Source organism: Lepeophtheirus salmonis, chromosome 12, assembly GCF_016086655.4.
Source record: "Lepeophtheirus salmonis chromosome 12, UVic_Lsal_1.4, whole genome shotgun sequence".
In the NCBI taxonomy this organism is placed as follows: domain Eukaryota; kingdom Metazoa; phylum Arthropoda; class Copepoda; order Siphonostomatoida; family Caligidae; genus Lepeophtheirus; species Lepeophtheirus salmonis.
Window position 1 is genome coordinate 10,317,739 of NC_052142.2, and position 16,777 is coordinate 10,334,515.

General features: G+C 32.5%; 1 protein-coding gene and 1 long non-coding RNA gene across 6 annotated transcripts in view; one reads left to right on the top strand and one right to left on the bottom strand.

Moving 5' to 3' along the window:
- The window catches only part of alpha-Man-IIb (alpha-Mannosidase class II b), a 44,866-nt gene extending 29,879 nt beyond the window's left edge, over positions 1–14,987 (bottom strand). For 2 of the 5 annotated variants that reach the window (XM_071892027.1, XM_040722642.2), the window contains exon 1: positions 13,045–14,987. In XM_071892027.1, coding sequence (XP_071748128.1) covers positions 13,045–13,308 — 264 coding nt within the window. In that variant the 5' untranslated portion in view covers positions 13,309–14,987. The remainder of the gene's footprint in view (positions 1–13,044) is intronic. The other 3 variants (XM_071892031.1, XM_071892029.1, XM_071892028.1) reach the window with 3 other exon arrangements.
- Positions 6,273–9,404, top strand: LOC121127314 (uncharacterized). Its single transcript, XR_011782548.1, has 5 exons — positions 6,273–6,411; positions 6,462–6,606; positions 6,669–6,995; positions 7,110–7,357; positions 7,425–9,404. It is a non-coding gene; the product is annotated as an uncharacterized lncRNA (long non-coding RNA).
- Positions 14,988–16,777: the final 1,790 nt, after the last annotated feature.

The following is a 16,777-nucleotide window of genomic DNA, read 5'->3' on the forward strand; positions in this document are numbered from 1 at the left end:
TTGCTTTAGACGAGACTACTGGTAGATCCATACATTATTTATTTTTCCATTGACTCGGAGCATGAAGACTCGGACTAGACCTAAACACTGAAAAGGTGGACTCAAATACAGCTCTGAGTATTCTATCTTTACAATTTTCTTTCATTATATTTACTATTTAGAATGAGTATTTACATAATTATTTATGGAATATGAAGAGGATCTAGATGGAGATGTAAAATAATTAATGAGAATTATGAGTATAGGTAGATACGAGTATAATATTTTAAATATGTCTTAATATTTGGTTTCTTATATTGGTTGTACTATGTAGGTTTTATTGATGATAACCTGAACAAAAATGTGTAGCAGCCTCATTCAACAGTACACATTTAAGTTGTGAGTTTAGATTCCCCTATAAGAGAGGTTTCATATACCACGAATAGATAAAGTTATCGTTGTTGATTTATTGATTGCATCACTGTTTTCATCCATACCATTGAGACTGAATTGAAGTGCTCAGCGTAGTAATCAATCGTTTTCGATCATCAGAATTAAGAAACAAAATGTTTACTTCACATATATTAGTGTTGGTATTTTCGAAAGAATTAGGACAGAGCGTTGATATTCTTTTCAGACCATGCGCGAGAAGAGTGACATGCAGCATCATTGAAAAATGTTGCTTAAGAATTTTGACTGCTTTTATACAATAAGCTGCATCAACGATAATGAAAACCTTTAGTATCTCACCACATAAATCGGTGCCCAAAATGTTGTTAAGAATTTTTACTTCAATACTTGAAATTGTTCTATTGTCAGCATTTCTCAATATTTTCCAAATTTATTAAATAAGGGGAACCTATCAATACTGCAGTCATGGATCGTAGTTTGTCTAAGACAAAAACATTATCCTTTCCTACAAGTTCTTTCTTTATCTTTGACAGCAATACTTTACTTTTGGACTCCATTGACTTTGTGATGTGGTAGCAAGAAGGAATGGCTTTGCCAGTATAAAGTTTCATAAATTTTACGAGATTTGGATGACTATCAATGCAGAGTGGGACATTATGGAGGCATGCATCTTGCTCACATCTGACAAAACATTAGAACCATAAAGACTTGATTAAATTATATTCTTGGAGTAAAGCTTTAAATTATTATTGTGAATACGACTTTTATTATGCTTTTGAAATTCGAATTTTCGAAAGGCTTGACTCCTATATTCAAATAGGCCACATGAAAAAATTCTGGAAGCCTTGCCATCAATCTAGAATTTTTTTCCTTCATTATCGGCAAAAAGGTAATTAAAATTTATAATTATATAATATCAAATATCAAATTAAATTAAATATGATTGTTATATTTATTGGTTCTTGTCACATCCATCCATAATGTTTTGCTTAGAAAATGTTACAATTCTTCATAAGAAAAGTAAGTAATATTGGAATTGTAGGTACAATAAGTTTTAGAATGAATAAATTAAAAAAAAAACAATCTATAAAATACGGATTATGTATTATAAAAATGGAAATATTTATTTATATTTTATCTTACAAAGACTACAAGTTATAAAATTAACTTAATTTTGATTTTTAAATTGAATATGATATAAAAAAATTTTTTAATCAAACTTGTTATCACTGTTATTACTTTAAACAATTTGGTTGGTCCTTTTTTTCAGGGGGAGGGGGGGAGTTCTCGATGATGACGCCCTACCTAATATTGAATGGGATTCTTGGCAATAACAATTTTAAATTAAGAGACTAATATGATTTCAATATTTAGAGGACATATCAATTTAATATTGTAATATCAAAGATCCATATCGTCAGCTCTCCCCAACCCTTTATAGAGAACTAAGTCATTCTAGGACACAAATGATACAGGACTTCTAACTACAAAAAATACTATGATTCGTCATTAGGTTCTGCGGAAAATGTTTCATAATATCTCTCTTTTCATTTATACAGTGATTGTAAGGGTAATTAGATGGACTTCCTTTGAACTTATGCTATTTATGCGTAAACCCATTCTTAGAATATCTCAGTCACTAATTTAGAATTATCTTGTGATTTTTTTTATCCAGGATAGCAAAATGTTCAAGTACAAGGGTTTCATGACTCAACGGAGAAAAAGAAGGCATTCCTAAGAATTTATCTAACTGATAAGAAACTCCTTCTGGATTAAACCGATGAAAACTAGGAGTATCATTTTCATAAGTATCCATAGGTCCCCGAGAAAAAGAACTAAACATTTTTAAGGAACCTTGTAAGCTTTTTTTACCAACATCCATTTTTATTCATTGTTATGATCAAATTACATCGCTTTCCATCCTGAGAGAATATACCACATTCACGGATGCATTTACTTTCATTTAAAAATCCATTCAATTTAAACTACAGATTCTATTATTAGTGCGATTAAGTTGATCGGCTTTTTTTATTTCATTATTTTTAGGAGTTCCTTCTAAATGTTCATTTCACAAGTTAGAAGTTATCACAAAAAAATATATAGAAAAATAAGAAAAAATATAATTGTTAGAAGTATTTTGCGTGATCGGCGATTATTCGCAATACTTTCTTTCATAAGTCTGTTCATTTCTTTTTTTTTTAATAATCATATACAAATGATTCATCAGCAGTAATGCCCCTTATGAGCAAATCAGGACTATCATTGACGTCTGTCAACAGCTCAATAGCATTCGATTCTTTTTCTCAAAATTAAGCAGTTTCGAAACAAACATAGTCCAATGCCCAAAACATTCAAAGAAATTTCATGGCACGAGCCAACCAATATGTCAATATCCTCAGTAACTTCTCTGATAGTCATTTGCACTATTTTTTTACAACAACTTCTTTATCTGTTATTTTTAAATATGCGATGCTGTAGAACAAAAAATCGAAAAATGATGTAAATAAGCAGAAAAAGCAAATAAATCACGAAAAAAAAGGTTTATTTTGGTTTAAAATATTTCTATGAAATTAATAATTTCTTATTCCAGCAAGCCTTTATTCCACTGAATAATAATGTGATCCCTCAGGTGGTCCTCCGTTAGTCTGTTCCTCTTATTGGTGAGAAGGTCCTTGAAAATGCTTATAGTTGTTTTTTTGCAGTCCACGGATGTGATACGGGCCCAGTTGAAGCACGCTATGATGTTGGGATTCTGCATCACGCAAGACACATTCTCAACAGAGAACACTTAACAAATATTAATCATATTCTTAAATTGTGGGTTCTTTTTTAGTATCTTTTCCTGCTTTTGAGCAAACTTGGGAATGGTCAGGCTCTGACGGACCTTTTTACTAATGAAAAAGTTCTGGACAAGAAATATTCTTTTTTGGAGCTGAGTGATGCTCTTCTTAAGGACCTTGATGTTTTACTTTATTATGCGAGGTCTTGGGCAAGAGAAAAATCCTGAAAAAGCTTATTGGACTCTTCGATGGCCCTGCTCTCGTCGTCAGGCATTTGATGAATAAACTCCTTAGCGGTGAAAATTTTTTTGCAGTAGAAGAAGGCTGCCCCAAACCATTATCAGTATCAGAGTCAGTTCACCATAAAATTATTTATGATTTTAAAGCTTCTTCCTGCTCTTTTGTCCACACAAAAACGTTTTTGCTACATAATAATGGTCGTAATGGTATTGTTAATTTCGGAATATCTTTAAAAAACCCATCCATCTGATTGACCATCTCAAAGATGAACCTTTTTTGACCCTCATTACATGATTCTTGAAGTTTTAGGTGTATATCAAAATATCGTCTACCAACTTTTTCATGTTATTAAGGCTACCCTATGCTTGGTCAACCGTATGATTAAAAACATCAATAATTGCATTTATTCCCATCGGCTATATTTTGAAGATATTTCTTCCTTAAAGTGTAATAAAAGTCGTTAATTCCTGACTATCACAATATCAGTTATCGGCCAATATCCCTTTATGGCGTCAAAAACGGTGAGGTATTTATTACGCAATGATATATTGGAACTAATAGCCTAAGAACTTATCATTGTATGTGTATATTATATATGGTCTTCTTACTAATTTATTTAACTTAGTGAAATCGACAGTAATTCTTATGACTCCACTTTTCTCTTCAGCTGCTATTAGAGGGTAACATCATACTGTTGGCTTGATTCCTAGTTGTACAATGATACGTTTTTTTACAATATCATCCAAAAAAAATTAGTTGCCTCTCTTTGTGGAAAAGGTATCGTTCTTGTATTACACAATTTATAAGGTATATGAATTTTCTTTTAATGAAATTTTTATTGGTTCGAACTTCATTTTCTTCATTGGCCTATATCCTTCCATGATAGCATATTAATATTTAAAAAAAAAAAAATTCCGTACTTTTTCTATCTCTTCTAATGTAGGAATATTTTCTCCATTCACCTTACTAATCTCTATAGCATCCCGCTTTATCTAACAATCTGAATCTAATTGTACAGGGTAATCCTCAAGTAATATTTTCAATTCTTTACAGGTCTTCCATGAGAGCAGCATTCCAACATTTTCAGTAACAACCAATTCTTACACTTCCGATCTATAGCTGATGTTAAGATTAATCTTTTCTAATATTGTGAACAAATTTCTGGATCCTCCACTAATACAGCTAACTTTAAATTATTTCAGCATTTTTTGAATATTAACTCATCCTTTGAAGGAATTATTGAACGGTTATAATAATTTCCTTTCGTGAATCCTGTACGGCCTGGTAACTTCCCTTTATAATACCACCTTTGTTATTTATTTTTACCTGAACCATGGGAGATTTTTCAAAATTTCTCAATCGTCTTACGGTGACGCTGTTATTTTTCATTTTGTTAAAGTAATCTCCTTTCCCACAAATTCTTCTGTAGCTAAAATGGGCTATTTTCTTACAAATTTTACATTCTTTTTCCCAGGCAGGAAACTGTCTTCTAAGACGATTTTGTGAACAAAATCTGCATTCTACATTTTCCTTCATGTCCCATTGTAAAGTCGTTCTTCTTTTCCTTGTATTCTTCATATCGATTTCTTATCCTTTGTCTCATTAAATTTCCGGATAATATCTCCTTAGAGAATATAGAGGTTATTTTCCTTTTCCTTTCGAGGGAAATTACTTCTGAACCCAGCAACTAACTTCTGGAAGGTTTTACGAAATGCCTTTGCAGTATCCTCTTCTAAAGTTTTAAACCCAGTGTGATCACCAAGAGATTTAGAAACCAAGAACGGAACTCCTCTATTTGAATCCGAGCCGGTAAAAAATAGTTAAACTGTCTTTCTAAGACAGAAGACGCAATCATCCTTTCATGACGAGATACTTTAGCTTTGATGTCCTGAAGACATATAATATCTGGATAAAATGATAATAATCTTTTCATTAAAGCATGGCGTGGCAAGCGATTCTTGGCCCTCCCTTATTTAGCGACAGAATCTTTCCAAAGCCCATATTCTTTTCAATATTGTTATTATTAAAGCTACTTTTACCTGTTATTTTGGTAATATTCATGAGAGAAGAATTCAAAAAAGATAAACAAAATTAATAAAAGAAAAACCAACCGTCATTTAATCAGAGCTCCTCAATTGCTTAAGGCGGTAGTGATGGCAATGTATCGGGCTTATTTTGTTTACCAACTGATTCTGAACGAAAACTCTGGGATAAAATGTGTTGTTTATCAATATCAGCCTTTGAGGGTTTATTTGCCCTTTTCTTTTCATTTGGGTCCTTAGAGCTACTAATATAATCATAGATTGAATTCCTTCGCAAATATTCGATAATATAATGATTTTTTTATTACCATTTGTCTCTGTCAAAGTTGTGTTTTCGTTTATTGTAAACTCTTTTTGGTCAGTACAAGTGTTTACTCTTTCATTTCCTAGAATGTCTTCTTGACTAGTTGTATTTCTCCTTCCGTCTGAATCTAACACATTACCTGTGTTGTCCTTAGTCATGTCAACAATAGTGGAACTATGATCCATTTTTTCACTTTTTTTATTATTACCAATTGCATTGTCTTTGAATAAAACTTCTTTAACTGACTTAAGATAATATCCCCACTTCACAAACTGATTGATACAATTTTTTGCATAGTGACCTGTTTCGTATCACTTTGGACATGTAATTGACTGACTTGCGTAGTTAATCTTTAAATCTCTAAAACCTTTAAATCCAGGATGGTCACGCTCTGGTATCAATCCAAAAACAAAATTTCGGTTATTAAAGTCCTTTAATCTTCCATCAATAGAAGCAGTCTCTTTTGCGGGTTTTCCAATTTCGCCCAAATCTTTAAATACATCATCTATTTCATAGGGCTTAACATCCTCATGGGGAGAGTGTATGGTTATTTTCTTTTCAAATTCAATAGGATTTCCCGATTCGTCTTTACATTGGGCTCTTAACCCTCTTACAACTCCTATAATCCCTATCATTGGCGTCCCTTACTGGAAAGGTATAATCTACGTGAGAAAAGGCAATACTAATATTTCTTTTTTTTTTCAGTACTATAACCACCATAATGCTAGAACCATGAGAAATATGAATTCCTTGAAATGAATGTGTCTATCTTCAAAATTCCAAAAATTAAGTTCTCAACTTGTGGATCAGCTGGTCGTTAAGGAATGCAACTTCATCATCGCTTGTAAAAGTAATGATTATCTTTCTTTTAATTGCTTTTGAAGCCATATCTTTTTCAATGCATTTAAGTAGCTACGTCGTCCACTAGATGATTCGTTCATTATTAAAACATAAATTTCTCGGAACTTTTTTTATATGAAGTGATAAACAAATTTATGCAGCCTCTTACCACCTCGTCGATGTCAAAATGTGAAAGTGTATGTCTTAAATGGCATATTGCTCTGAGACGAGAAGAAGTTAATGTTTCCCCTCTGGAGGCCATTCACCATACTCGGTATTATCTGAAGAACACTAGAAGATTCCGGAGTGCTAAGGAAACTCTGGAATCTGTGGGAGGAAAAATATATCGACATTTGAAACTAAATGAAGTCCCATCTCTATTTTCTTTGTCACAAATAAGTAAAAATCCAGTAATTTTTGTTTTGTTTTATCAACATTGCAAATGGGGCAATTTTAAGGTCCCTAAAAATCTTCCTAAAAAAATGTAATTTATAACTCCACACTTTTTTATAGAATGGTAATGTGGTAGATAATTATCAATGACAACCGAATTATCATGACTCTGGATCAATACTTGGATGTGTTAGTGAAGGACGTACAAACAGAGAACATCAAGGACGGTATTTTAAGTCCCACACAAGACGGAGATAACCAATCAGATCCGTTGACAAAAAATGATCAATATGTTCAAACTATCTTTACCAAAGAAGACATCCTTCGACCTATGTTCCCAATCCAAAACGTTTCTATTAATTCATCAGGTAGATCAATAAAATACAATATATAATTGGATATTCTATAGAAGGATACTAAAGTTGTATTTTAAAGTAATGTTGCAGATCAATGAGCACCCTGGAGTTCCTACAAGAGCAGTAATACGGTAAAATTATGGTAAGATTTAGTCCAAGAGGTTTGGTCACCTACACATCACCTGCGTATCGTGGCTCCTGTAGTGATCGCCAAATAATAGAAATATCAGACCTATTAAAGAAAAAACGAATGACCTAAGGAGATAGAGGGATTATTGTGCAAAATTTATTTACGAATCAAAATGTTAAAGTGAATACTCCAACTCCTATTACAGGGATTAATCAACTTCCGGGAGCAACAATCATTAATGACAGAAAAATTGCTTCTAAAAGAATACATTCCTGAAATAGTAACCATAAATGGAAATCTAGTCAATTTGAAATTTTAAGGGGGGCGTCTGCAATGTCAAAATTGCTTTCGATTCGAACATGCCAGAGTAAGTTGCAGCGAATCACGCTTGCAAATTATTAAAAACAGTTCAGTTTTAATACAAAAAATCAAAGAAATGAAAAATAATGTGAGCGAAGTATTGCACAGAAAAGAACGCAAGGAGAACAATAACACTTATAGGTTGACGGATGATAGGAATCGGAATGTGCAAAGGAGGATACTTCCACTTGTTCCGATTTTGCTAATCCTCCACTTACAGAGAAGCCACGTCATGAGTCAACATAACTAATGATTTACATAAGACTCCGAGCATCTCTCCCAATTCAGGAGTGGGTGGAGGGCAAGTATTAAAATCGCCAGAAATTGGAACTCTCAAGAACTCTCTTTGCACTAGTTCAAAAAGAAACATACTACCGTCCCAAACTAGATCTGGATCAAACTCAAAAAGAACATTATCATGTCCCCAGCCGTAACCAAGTACGAATGTACAAAACAACAAAAGAAAGAATGAACTTATCCTGCTTATCACGTCAACTCACGACAAAGTCTGAGTCGATAATATGACTTAGCAAGACTAATAGAGTGTGTTCAATTACCAGACATTGTCATTCTAGGTGATACCAGATGTAACTTGGAAAACCACTTCTCTATCCCCCATGGATATAGGTCCTTTTCGTCCTTCAACAATAAGAGCCCTCACCCAAAGCGTGGAGTAAGTTTGCTCATAAAAGTGGACCTAAACTCCGAAGTCCACTTTCGGTGTGCTGAATATAACATAATAAAAGCAAATTGTCTACCGAGACTCAACTTTGAATGTAATTGGTTTACATGTACCGAATATTGATGATCCAAATTTTTACCAGAGCAAATTTTTACCAATTATTTCCCACATACCTACAATAATAGGAGGCGATTTCAATGTGAAGCTTAAAATGAATAGACACAACTAGCCAGCCCTCAAACTCCCATCCTCGGTGTACAAAGATATTGTTCTCGATAATATCTTCCATTGGTTTCACGGAAGTTGGCCGAGTAATGAAGAACCACAGGCATACCTTCTTCTCAATAGACAAAAACTCTGTTCTATTATCATCACGTATCAACTTGTTTTTGATAAAAGGATTTCCGAAGGATTCAATTATGTCATATGACGTTTTGGATACTAAATTGTCAGACCATAAAACTATCCAGCTGATATTAAATCCCCAGTTGAAAGAGTTAAAAAGTAAGAGTCCGTGGATCCTTAATTGAACCATAATAGACGACAACAAAGTTAATGAAAGGATAATATCCACAATTCTAGAAACACATAACGTTTTAAAAATGGAAGATACCCTTTTCTGTTTGTTGAATCAATGTTTCGAAAAATCAAAGGAGTGTTTAGGCAAAAAGGAGCTATTATGGAAGTTAAGAAACGCGAGTACTTGAACAAATTGGAATCGATCTCAAATACCATATTGTCAGAAGAAAAGAAAGCTAAATTAGACAAGATTTACAGAAAGGATGATCTGAAATACAGAACCGAATTTAAAATTAATCAAATGGACGATTTATCACACTCTAGATTGCAGAGTATGAGACAATACAGATCGAGAAACAAAACAAAAATTTAAAATTATTTGACAGGAACATCGGACGACCCAAAAGACATATGTGAAGAGATCCACAAGTTTTACTCTAAGCTATACTCTTTGTACGATTCCCAAAATGATAAAAAGTGCTCGAGATACGAAACAAATACGGCTTCGTTTTTGTGAAAACCTGAGGGCTGAATCAAATTATCAGTCCAAGATATTAGAAGTGGACAAAGATAAGACCGAAACTCATCTATCATTTTCGTAAATTGAAGACGCTATTCTTAAAAACGCTAAACGGAATAAATCTCCAGGGTCTTCAGGCTTCACCTTTGAGTTTTATAAGAAATATGTGAAAAAGTTTTAGCCATTAGTTTCTTTCCTGATTTTGCTTCTGAAGGCAGAATGGTCTTGATCCCAAAAGGTAATAAGGATCTTAGATATATTGATAACTATAGACCATTAACCATACAAAACTGTCTTTATAAAATCTATTCATATGTGATTGCAAACAGATTCAATAATATCAATAACACCTACATTTATCCTTCTCAATATGGTTTTGAAAGGGTAAACTGATGGCCAACAATCCCTTTTCAGTACAAACGATACTTGAATCACGGAATGACAAGACGATAATGGCCCTTGATTTTGCCAAAACTTTTGACTCTTTATCACACGAACACATTGTTCGTTCTCTATATTGTAAAGGATTTGGTGACTTTATGATAAGGATGGCTGGAGCAAATCTAGCAGGTTCCTGTTCTATCGTCAGAAATGGAAACCAAGACATTATTTAAGAACAAAAGGGGAGTCCGACAGGGTGACCCATAAAAACAATTCTTTTCAATATCGGCAAAGATGGAATTCTGCAAGAAATTAATCGAGATATTCAAGTTGTTGGGAGGTGTAACCTATATAAAACATAACAAGCACTTGGTGCTCACATTATATATGCTGTCTTGAAGTCTTTTATCAATCAAACAATACTGTTTATGTATTATTACCAAATTAGTAGCTAAAGAAAAGCAATACATTATTTATTTTCATTTTTACTAATACAACTTTAGTGGCCCATATTCCCCTGATCATGGGGTAATAAGGGATGATTGCATGTTTTCAAATTAGGTATCTAACATAAATATTTTTGTGTGTTAGAGATAGGTACTAAAAATGGGGCATTCCATCTCAAGTGTACACATTTTTTGGAACTTTTTGACATGGGCATCACCAATTTTGCTAATTTAGGTTGTCTATCCCAACAAAGAAACATGTCTGAAATTTTAGGCTTGTTGCGGCACGAGGGCCCGTTCGGTAGCTCCCTTCTTAAGACCTTTGAGCTTCAGTATAACATAACTACATTGAGAATATACCAATTTTCTTTTCTTTGGATTAAAATACTTTCAAAAGTACGAGCTTCATCTCATATTTTATAGAAAATGGCATATGTTCCAAAAATACTTTGAAAATATTATTGCTAAATAAAAAAAATGGCGCCTCAGCCAAGTTTCAATATACGAACTTTGAACTACTTATATTCTATATGCATGCAAAAAAATTAGGGTGGGATCTCAAGGAGATTACCTTCATATATAGCTGGAGAATGTCATATTTGTCATACTAGTAAATTCTGTCTTTTTATTTAAAAAAAAAATGTAATTCTGTGTTATTCTTCCTTTCTATTCCCTTTAAGTTTTAAATATTCATTATCTCGTCATATACGTATTTGTATCATTCATCATATTTTTGAAAATAAAATATATAACTATTTCAAATTACTTTATTATAATTTTTGCTAAAGGTATATCATTAAGTAAAGCAGAGTTTAGAATTTATTAGTTTGATATTTATTCAGGGAAGGTGACTGATTTCCTATGAAACACTTATTCGAATCTCCATTCACCTGCGTCCTTGTATTTATGAACTCTAAGGAATGTATCCGTTTCAGATATAAATGATGAAGCTACTGGGTAGCTGCTATGGTTTTTGCAATGCTCAAACTCCTCTTTAAAAATTCCACTCAGTGTTGTAGTCTGCATGCGTACTATAATCACACTTCATTCATGTTAAATGGCTGGAAACAAACCCAAACAATTAAATTGGTTTCGTGATTTGATACTCGCATGGGTAGAGAAAGCTATCTTTTGGGACTTCTCTTTTAATTGTTCCTCGACTCCATCCATTTGTCCTTTGCTATGACTAGTGGCAAACAAATGACACTCACCAAAGAAATGAAAATCAACATTGCAATGTACCAGGTTTAAGAATGATTTACAGTCTTTGTATTGCCCTACACACCCGTCGGAAAAGTAAAACACATTCTTAATAAATCCGAACATAACCTTTAAATATCTGATTAGTTGATACTGGAACAAATGTACTATAACTACAGTTGTAGTTGGAAATAATCGTAAATGAGTTATGACAAAATTCCTTCCTTTTTTTTTTTTTTTTTTTTTGTAATTGTGAGAAATTCCAATGAAAACCTTGAGCAGCATCCTATATTAAAAATCTGTAATTTACGGAAAAGTACAAATTACGACAAATTCACTTTTCATAATTTCCGATCTTTTATTCAAATAATTACTTTGTACTTTAGCAATAAAGTCTTGCTTTGTCATACAATGTTTCCACAAAATATTGGATAGAAAGTACTCTGCTAGTTAGCTCTGACCTACCGATCAATATCCAATCCTAAAATTATACTTCATCAAAACTATTTACCTTTATGAACTTTTCCAGTTATAGGCCTGAATGAAGGTGATCCAATTGAGATCCCAGTCTAATTTTTGGTAGACATATAGAATATGAGCAGATTAAACTTTTTATGAAAATTTTGAAGCTTGGTCGGGCGCCATTTTTTATAATTTTCAAAAATGTTTTCAAGGTTTTTTTTAAATATGCCATTATTTTATGAAATATGAGTTGAAGCTCTTACTCTAGAAAGTATTTTAATGGAAAAAAAATAAAATAATAATGAAATTGGTCTTTTCTAAATTGAGTTATGGCTCATTCAAGTTCGAAGGGAGCCAACCTTTGAGGGACTCCCGAAATCTAATCTTTTTTCTATCAACTAGCAAAATATATTAAATTCTATCAGTCAGAAGAGAATTTTTTTTTACAACCTAAAGTTCGTTTCCTATATCAGTTATCATTATGTTACTAACATAGTGGACCATAATAAATTAGAACCTTTTTTTAAGTATAACTTAATTGATTAATAATTTGAATTTCCTTCCTTAGAAAAATGAAAGGTTGTCTTAGAATATAAAAGTGTAAGAAACGCTCATATTGAACTAAAAAAATAAAATTGAAGGAAAGGTACGCCGTGATGTTGTGAGCATGTGTTCAATTCTTGTTTTAGTTTTGGCTTAGAAAAAGAGCAATAATTAAGGACTGATCAAACAAATACATGTGATTTCATATTTGGCTATCAACAAAATGCTACGCTCAAATGATATCTCAGTAACCTATTTAGTATTTACTGTCTATCAATGAGTTAGCTTTCATTTCTGGTAATCAAGCAACTAATTCAAAATTTGAGAACCCTCACATGGACTGGAAAAGAAGCTCCAAGGGAATGGAGTTGAAATAAAAAAAAATGAGATTGGATTTCATATTTTCAAATTAGGTTTGAACCACGATCTTAATCAGAGTCAAATTAAGAAACTTACGTCAAACTTCAACTTTGGAAAAACTGTATTCGTAACAATGTCGGCTGGGTAGGATTGGACAGCTTCACATGATTGAGGCACAATGTAGATGTTTTCAGAGAGATGGGACTTAACGGAGACTTTTTTCGTTGCAGATGAATTCAAGTTGAAGTGGGGAAGGGAAATCATGGAATTTTCCAAAAAGTTTTCTAGATTCAACAACTTCATGAACATTACTCCGGCGAAGAAGGTTAAACAAAGAAAGTATTTTTTATATCGAACCATAACAATTCACAACTACTCATGAATCTATTCAAACTCGAGCTCACTGTCAGTGACAGAGCTCAAACACTAAAATAAATTTCAATCAGGAGGCAACATTAAACGACTAACTTAGTCTAGACTAGCGCAATCTAACTGTAGAAAGACTAAAAGAGGATGGACATTCTACATTAATATTAAATCTCCATCATATTATATTATAGAATTAAATATTAAATATGTGAGGCAATTACAAAAGAAAACAACACACAGCAGGTTAAATTCTTGCACAAACGTTTCTCTGAGCATCAAGAATCCTTTGTGATATCCCATAATACAGTTTGGTTCACTAAATAATTTCAGGCAAAAGTTCAAATGTCATTTCAACATTCCTTATTTACTAAAACTTGGATATAATACGAATAATGATATAACATCTATAACTTGTCCTCCCATTAGCTCATTACTAATGTAAGTGTTCATTTTAGTTAATAAATGATTATTAGTTAAGAACGCCAGAACAATCGGGGCCAGGGTATATTTTTGATATTACAAGAAGTACTTGATGCTCAAGGAAGCGGCAGCGAGGAATTTAACCTTCCTTAGGGCCCACTTCACCAGAACAATCTGTGGGCCGGGTTGTATCTTAGTATATTAGAAGAGGTCCTCGATGCTTTGAAATGCGACTGCTGTGGAGTTTATACTACCTTGGGGCTCAACACTTCACTGGAACAACCTGTGGATTTGGTATGTATTTTTGAATATTAAAAGTGTCCTTTTAACGAATCCGTTATTTTGATGATTTGTTCGTTTAAAGATTCAGTGCGATACTTCATTAAATTCATATATCATATAACTTAACAAAAAAGTCAAAATGAATGGAAATATTTGATAGAGGATCAGTAAAATATTTTATATATGGGAAACTTATGATATCAATGAAGGAATCACTCATGAAACTGAGTCGGTTCAGAACATTCACTAAAAACACTGAAATCTGAATCTGTGTGGGGTTACAATGAGTCTTTTATGTCTTAAGATCAACGCGTATGGTTTTGTAATGCGCCCTTTAAGCTGCAAATACCACACTAACAGTCCCTTCTTCTAATATATTTAAAGAAGTCTGATCCATTAGATGTGTTGTAACAGTGAACACTTTGTGTTAAACACAACTCTTGATATCTTTAAATAGAATTACAATGAGCTCTTTAACTTTCAAAGCCCCACGTATGTTCTTCTAATCAACCCTTTAAGTATCAAATACCACACTACAATCCCTGCCTCTAATATACTCAAACAAGATTGACTGAATTTATGTGGTGTTACAATTAGTCTTTTATGCATCAAAGCCCACGGATATGGTTTTATAATTAGCCTTTTAAGCTTCAAATACCACGCCACAGACCACTCTTCTAATACACTCAAAGAAGTCTGATCGATTGGGTGTCTTTATAATAATCTTTAAGAGTAAGACTTATCCACCTTGCTCCATCGTGTTCTATATTAAAACTGTACACTATATTATTTCTTTTACGCGATCACCTTTTAACACATATATATAGACATATAATATAGGTATAAATAGCAACATTATGATATCTACAAGTATGAATATCTACATTAATATATAACAATCCTTTTTTCTCGAACGGGAATACAATATATACAACACATTATCCGTTTTTTCGGGTTATTTCTCAATTTAATTTACTAACAATATTTTCATATCCTCCTTTATTTTCTTTTTTCTCCTCTTCTCCACCAAACAAACGTAGAAACTTTATATTCCTCTAATAAGCTCCCCATTCTCGGCACCAAGGTTAATAGAAATACAAGATTATACCATAACTAAGGGTGATAATTTTGGTAAGAATAGAAAAGCGTGCGAGGAGAAGAGAAGAAATACTTATGGCATCATTGATTAAATAATATACATCTTCTTCTATCAATCAGGAACGTTATCATTCCCGCCTTTATTATTCAATATCAATATTATATTAGATGGTGATAGTCGATAGAGAACTGAATAAAATGCCTAAAATAACGTCGCCTTCTGTCTGGATTTCTGGAAATGGAGGCCCAGGAATTTGGGAATTACTTACCGGATGAGAAACAGATGGTTTGTCGGATTTGTCGAAATAAATGTGCCTTTAGTCTCCTTTCTAGAATTACACGCCACTCATTACCCTCATCTCATATCAAGAGCATGGATATTCATCTAAAAAATCAAGTTAATGATGAATACATCAAGTCAGACTTTAACTCTGATCTCACAAAGATGCTTATTGTATGTAATAGACCCTTATCCATTGATAATCATCTATGTTCAAAAAATTTATGGAGAAATACACGGGTAGACCTATCCCTTCCCGAGAAACCATCATTAAATTAAAGGAGGATGTTGGTACTCATGTCATTTATAGAAATACATATAAAAAAATTTTTGAGTCATCCACACCAAATGACGATCAAGTTATCAGTAAAAAGTATAAAATATTTACTAATTTCGAAATGGAACTCTGAATTTTGTATTATCTAACAGTATTCAATTTTTTTTAAATCTAACCCTAAAATACGATTCTCTTTTAGCTAAATATATCAAGAATTATGATACACAACGCATTAAATGGCAAAAACAACTTCTTAAATGGTCACAACAAGGGGGGTAGTAGCTTTGCATGGTTCGCAACTAGTTTGTCTGAGACTAGTTTCTTCCCTTAAAGACTTGGGTATGATAATTAGGTTTTCCAATGTTACATAGTCAATAAATATTACTTTTTTTATCACTTAAGGCTTAGCTATGGTTGATAGGTTCCAAGAAATGGTGTTCAGAAAACTCATAAAAGGCAAAAACAACTACTTAAATGGTCACAACAACGGGGGTAGTTACATTGGGTGTATCATTATAATTAGCAATTGTGTATATCCTTCATGATAATAGCTTGTTATTATATATGCATAAATAACGGGGGGAAAAATATTTTTTGATGCTCTTTATAAGGAGTAATATCACCGGACATTACTACATAATTAGCTTTTGCTCTAAATCTTTAAGATGGATTTATTTCTAACATTTTTTTTAATAGTATATTTACTATCTAATTTTAGGATTTTGACATTTACTTTATTATTATTAATTAGTTAGATCTCATCGGTAGAGATATATATATCCTGTGCACAATTGTATATAGCAGAAGAAGAGGGGTGATTATCTTTTTGATTAAACTCCCCGTCTTGCTTGTGTTTTGCAACCTAAAGTTATGACATATTTAACTGGATTCCGGTGTCAGAACAAGAAAATATTATTTGGATCAATCTATAATTTCAATATTCTGTATATATAATTTATTGTTATTAGTTATATGATTCCAATTGTTTAATTTTTATATTTAACATAAATTTATGATGGTATATTTTTTAGTATGTATATTATATTTAATTAAAGCCTTCTTTTTTAAACCTGGAACTTCAAATATATTTCTAAATACTCTAC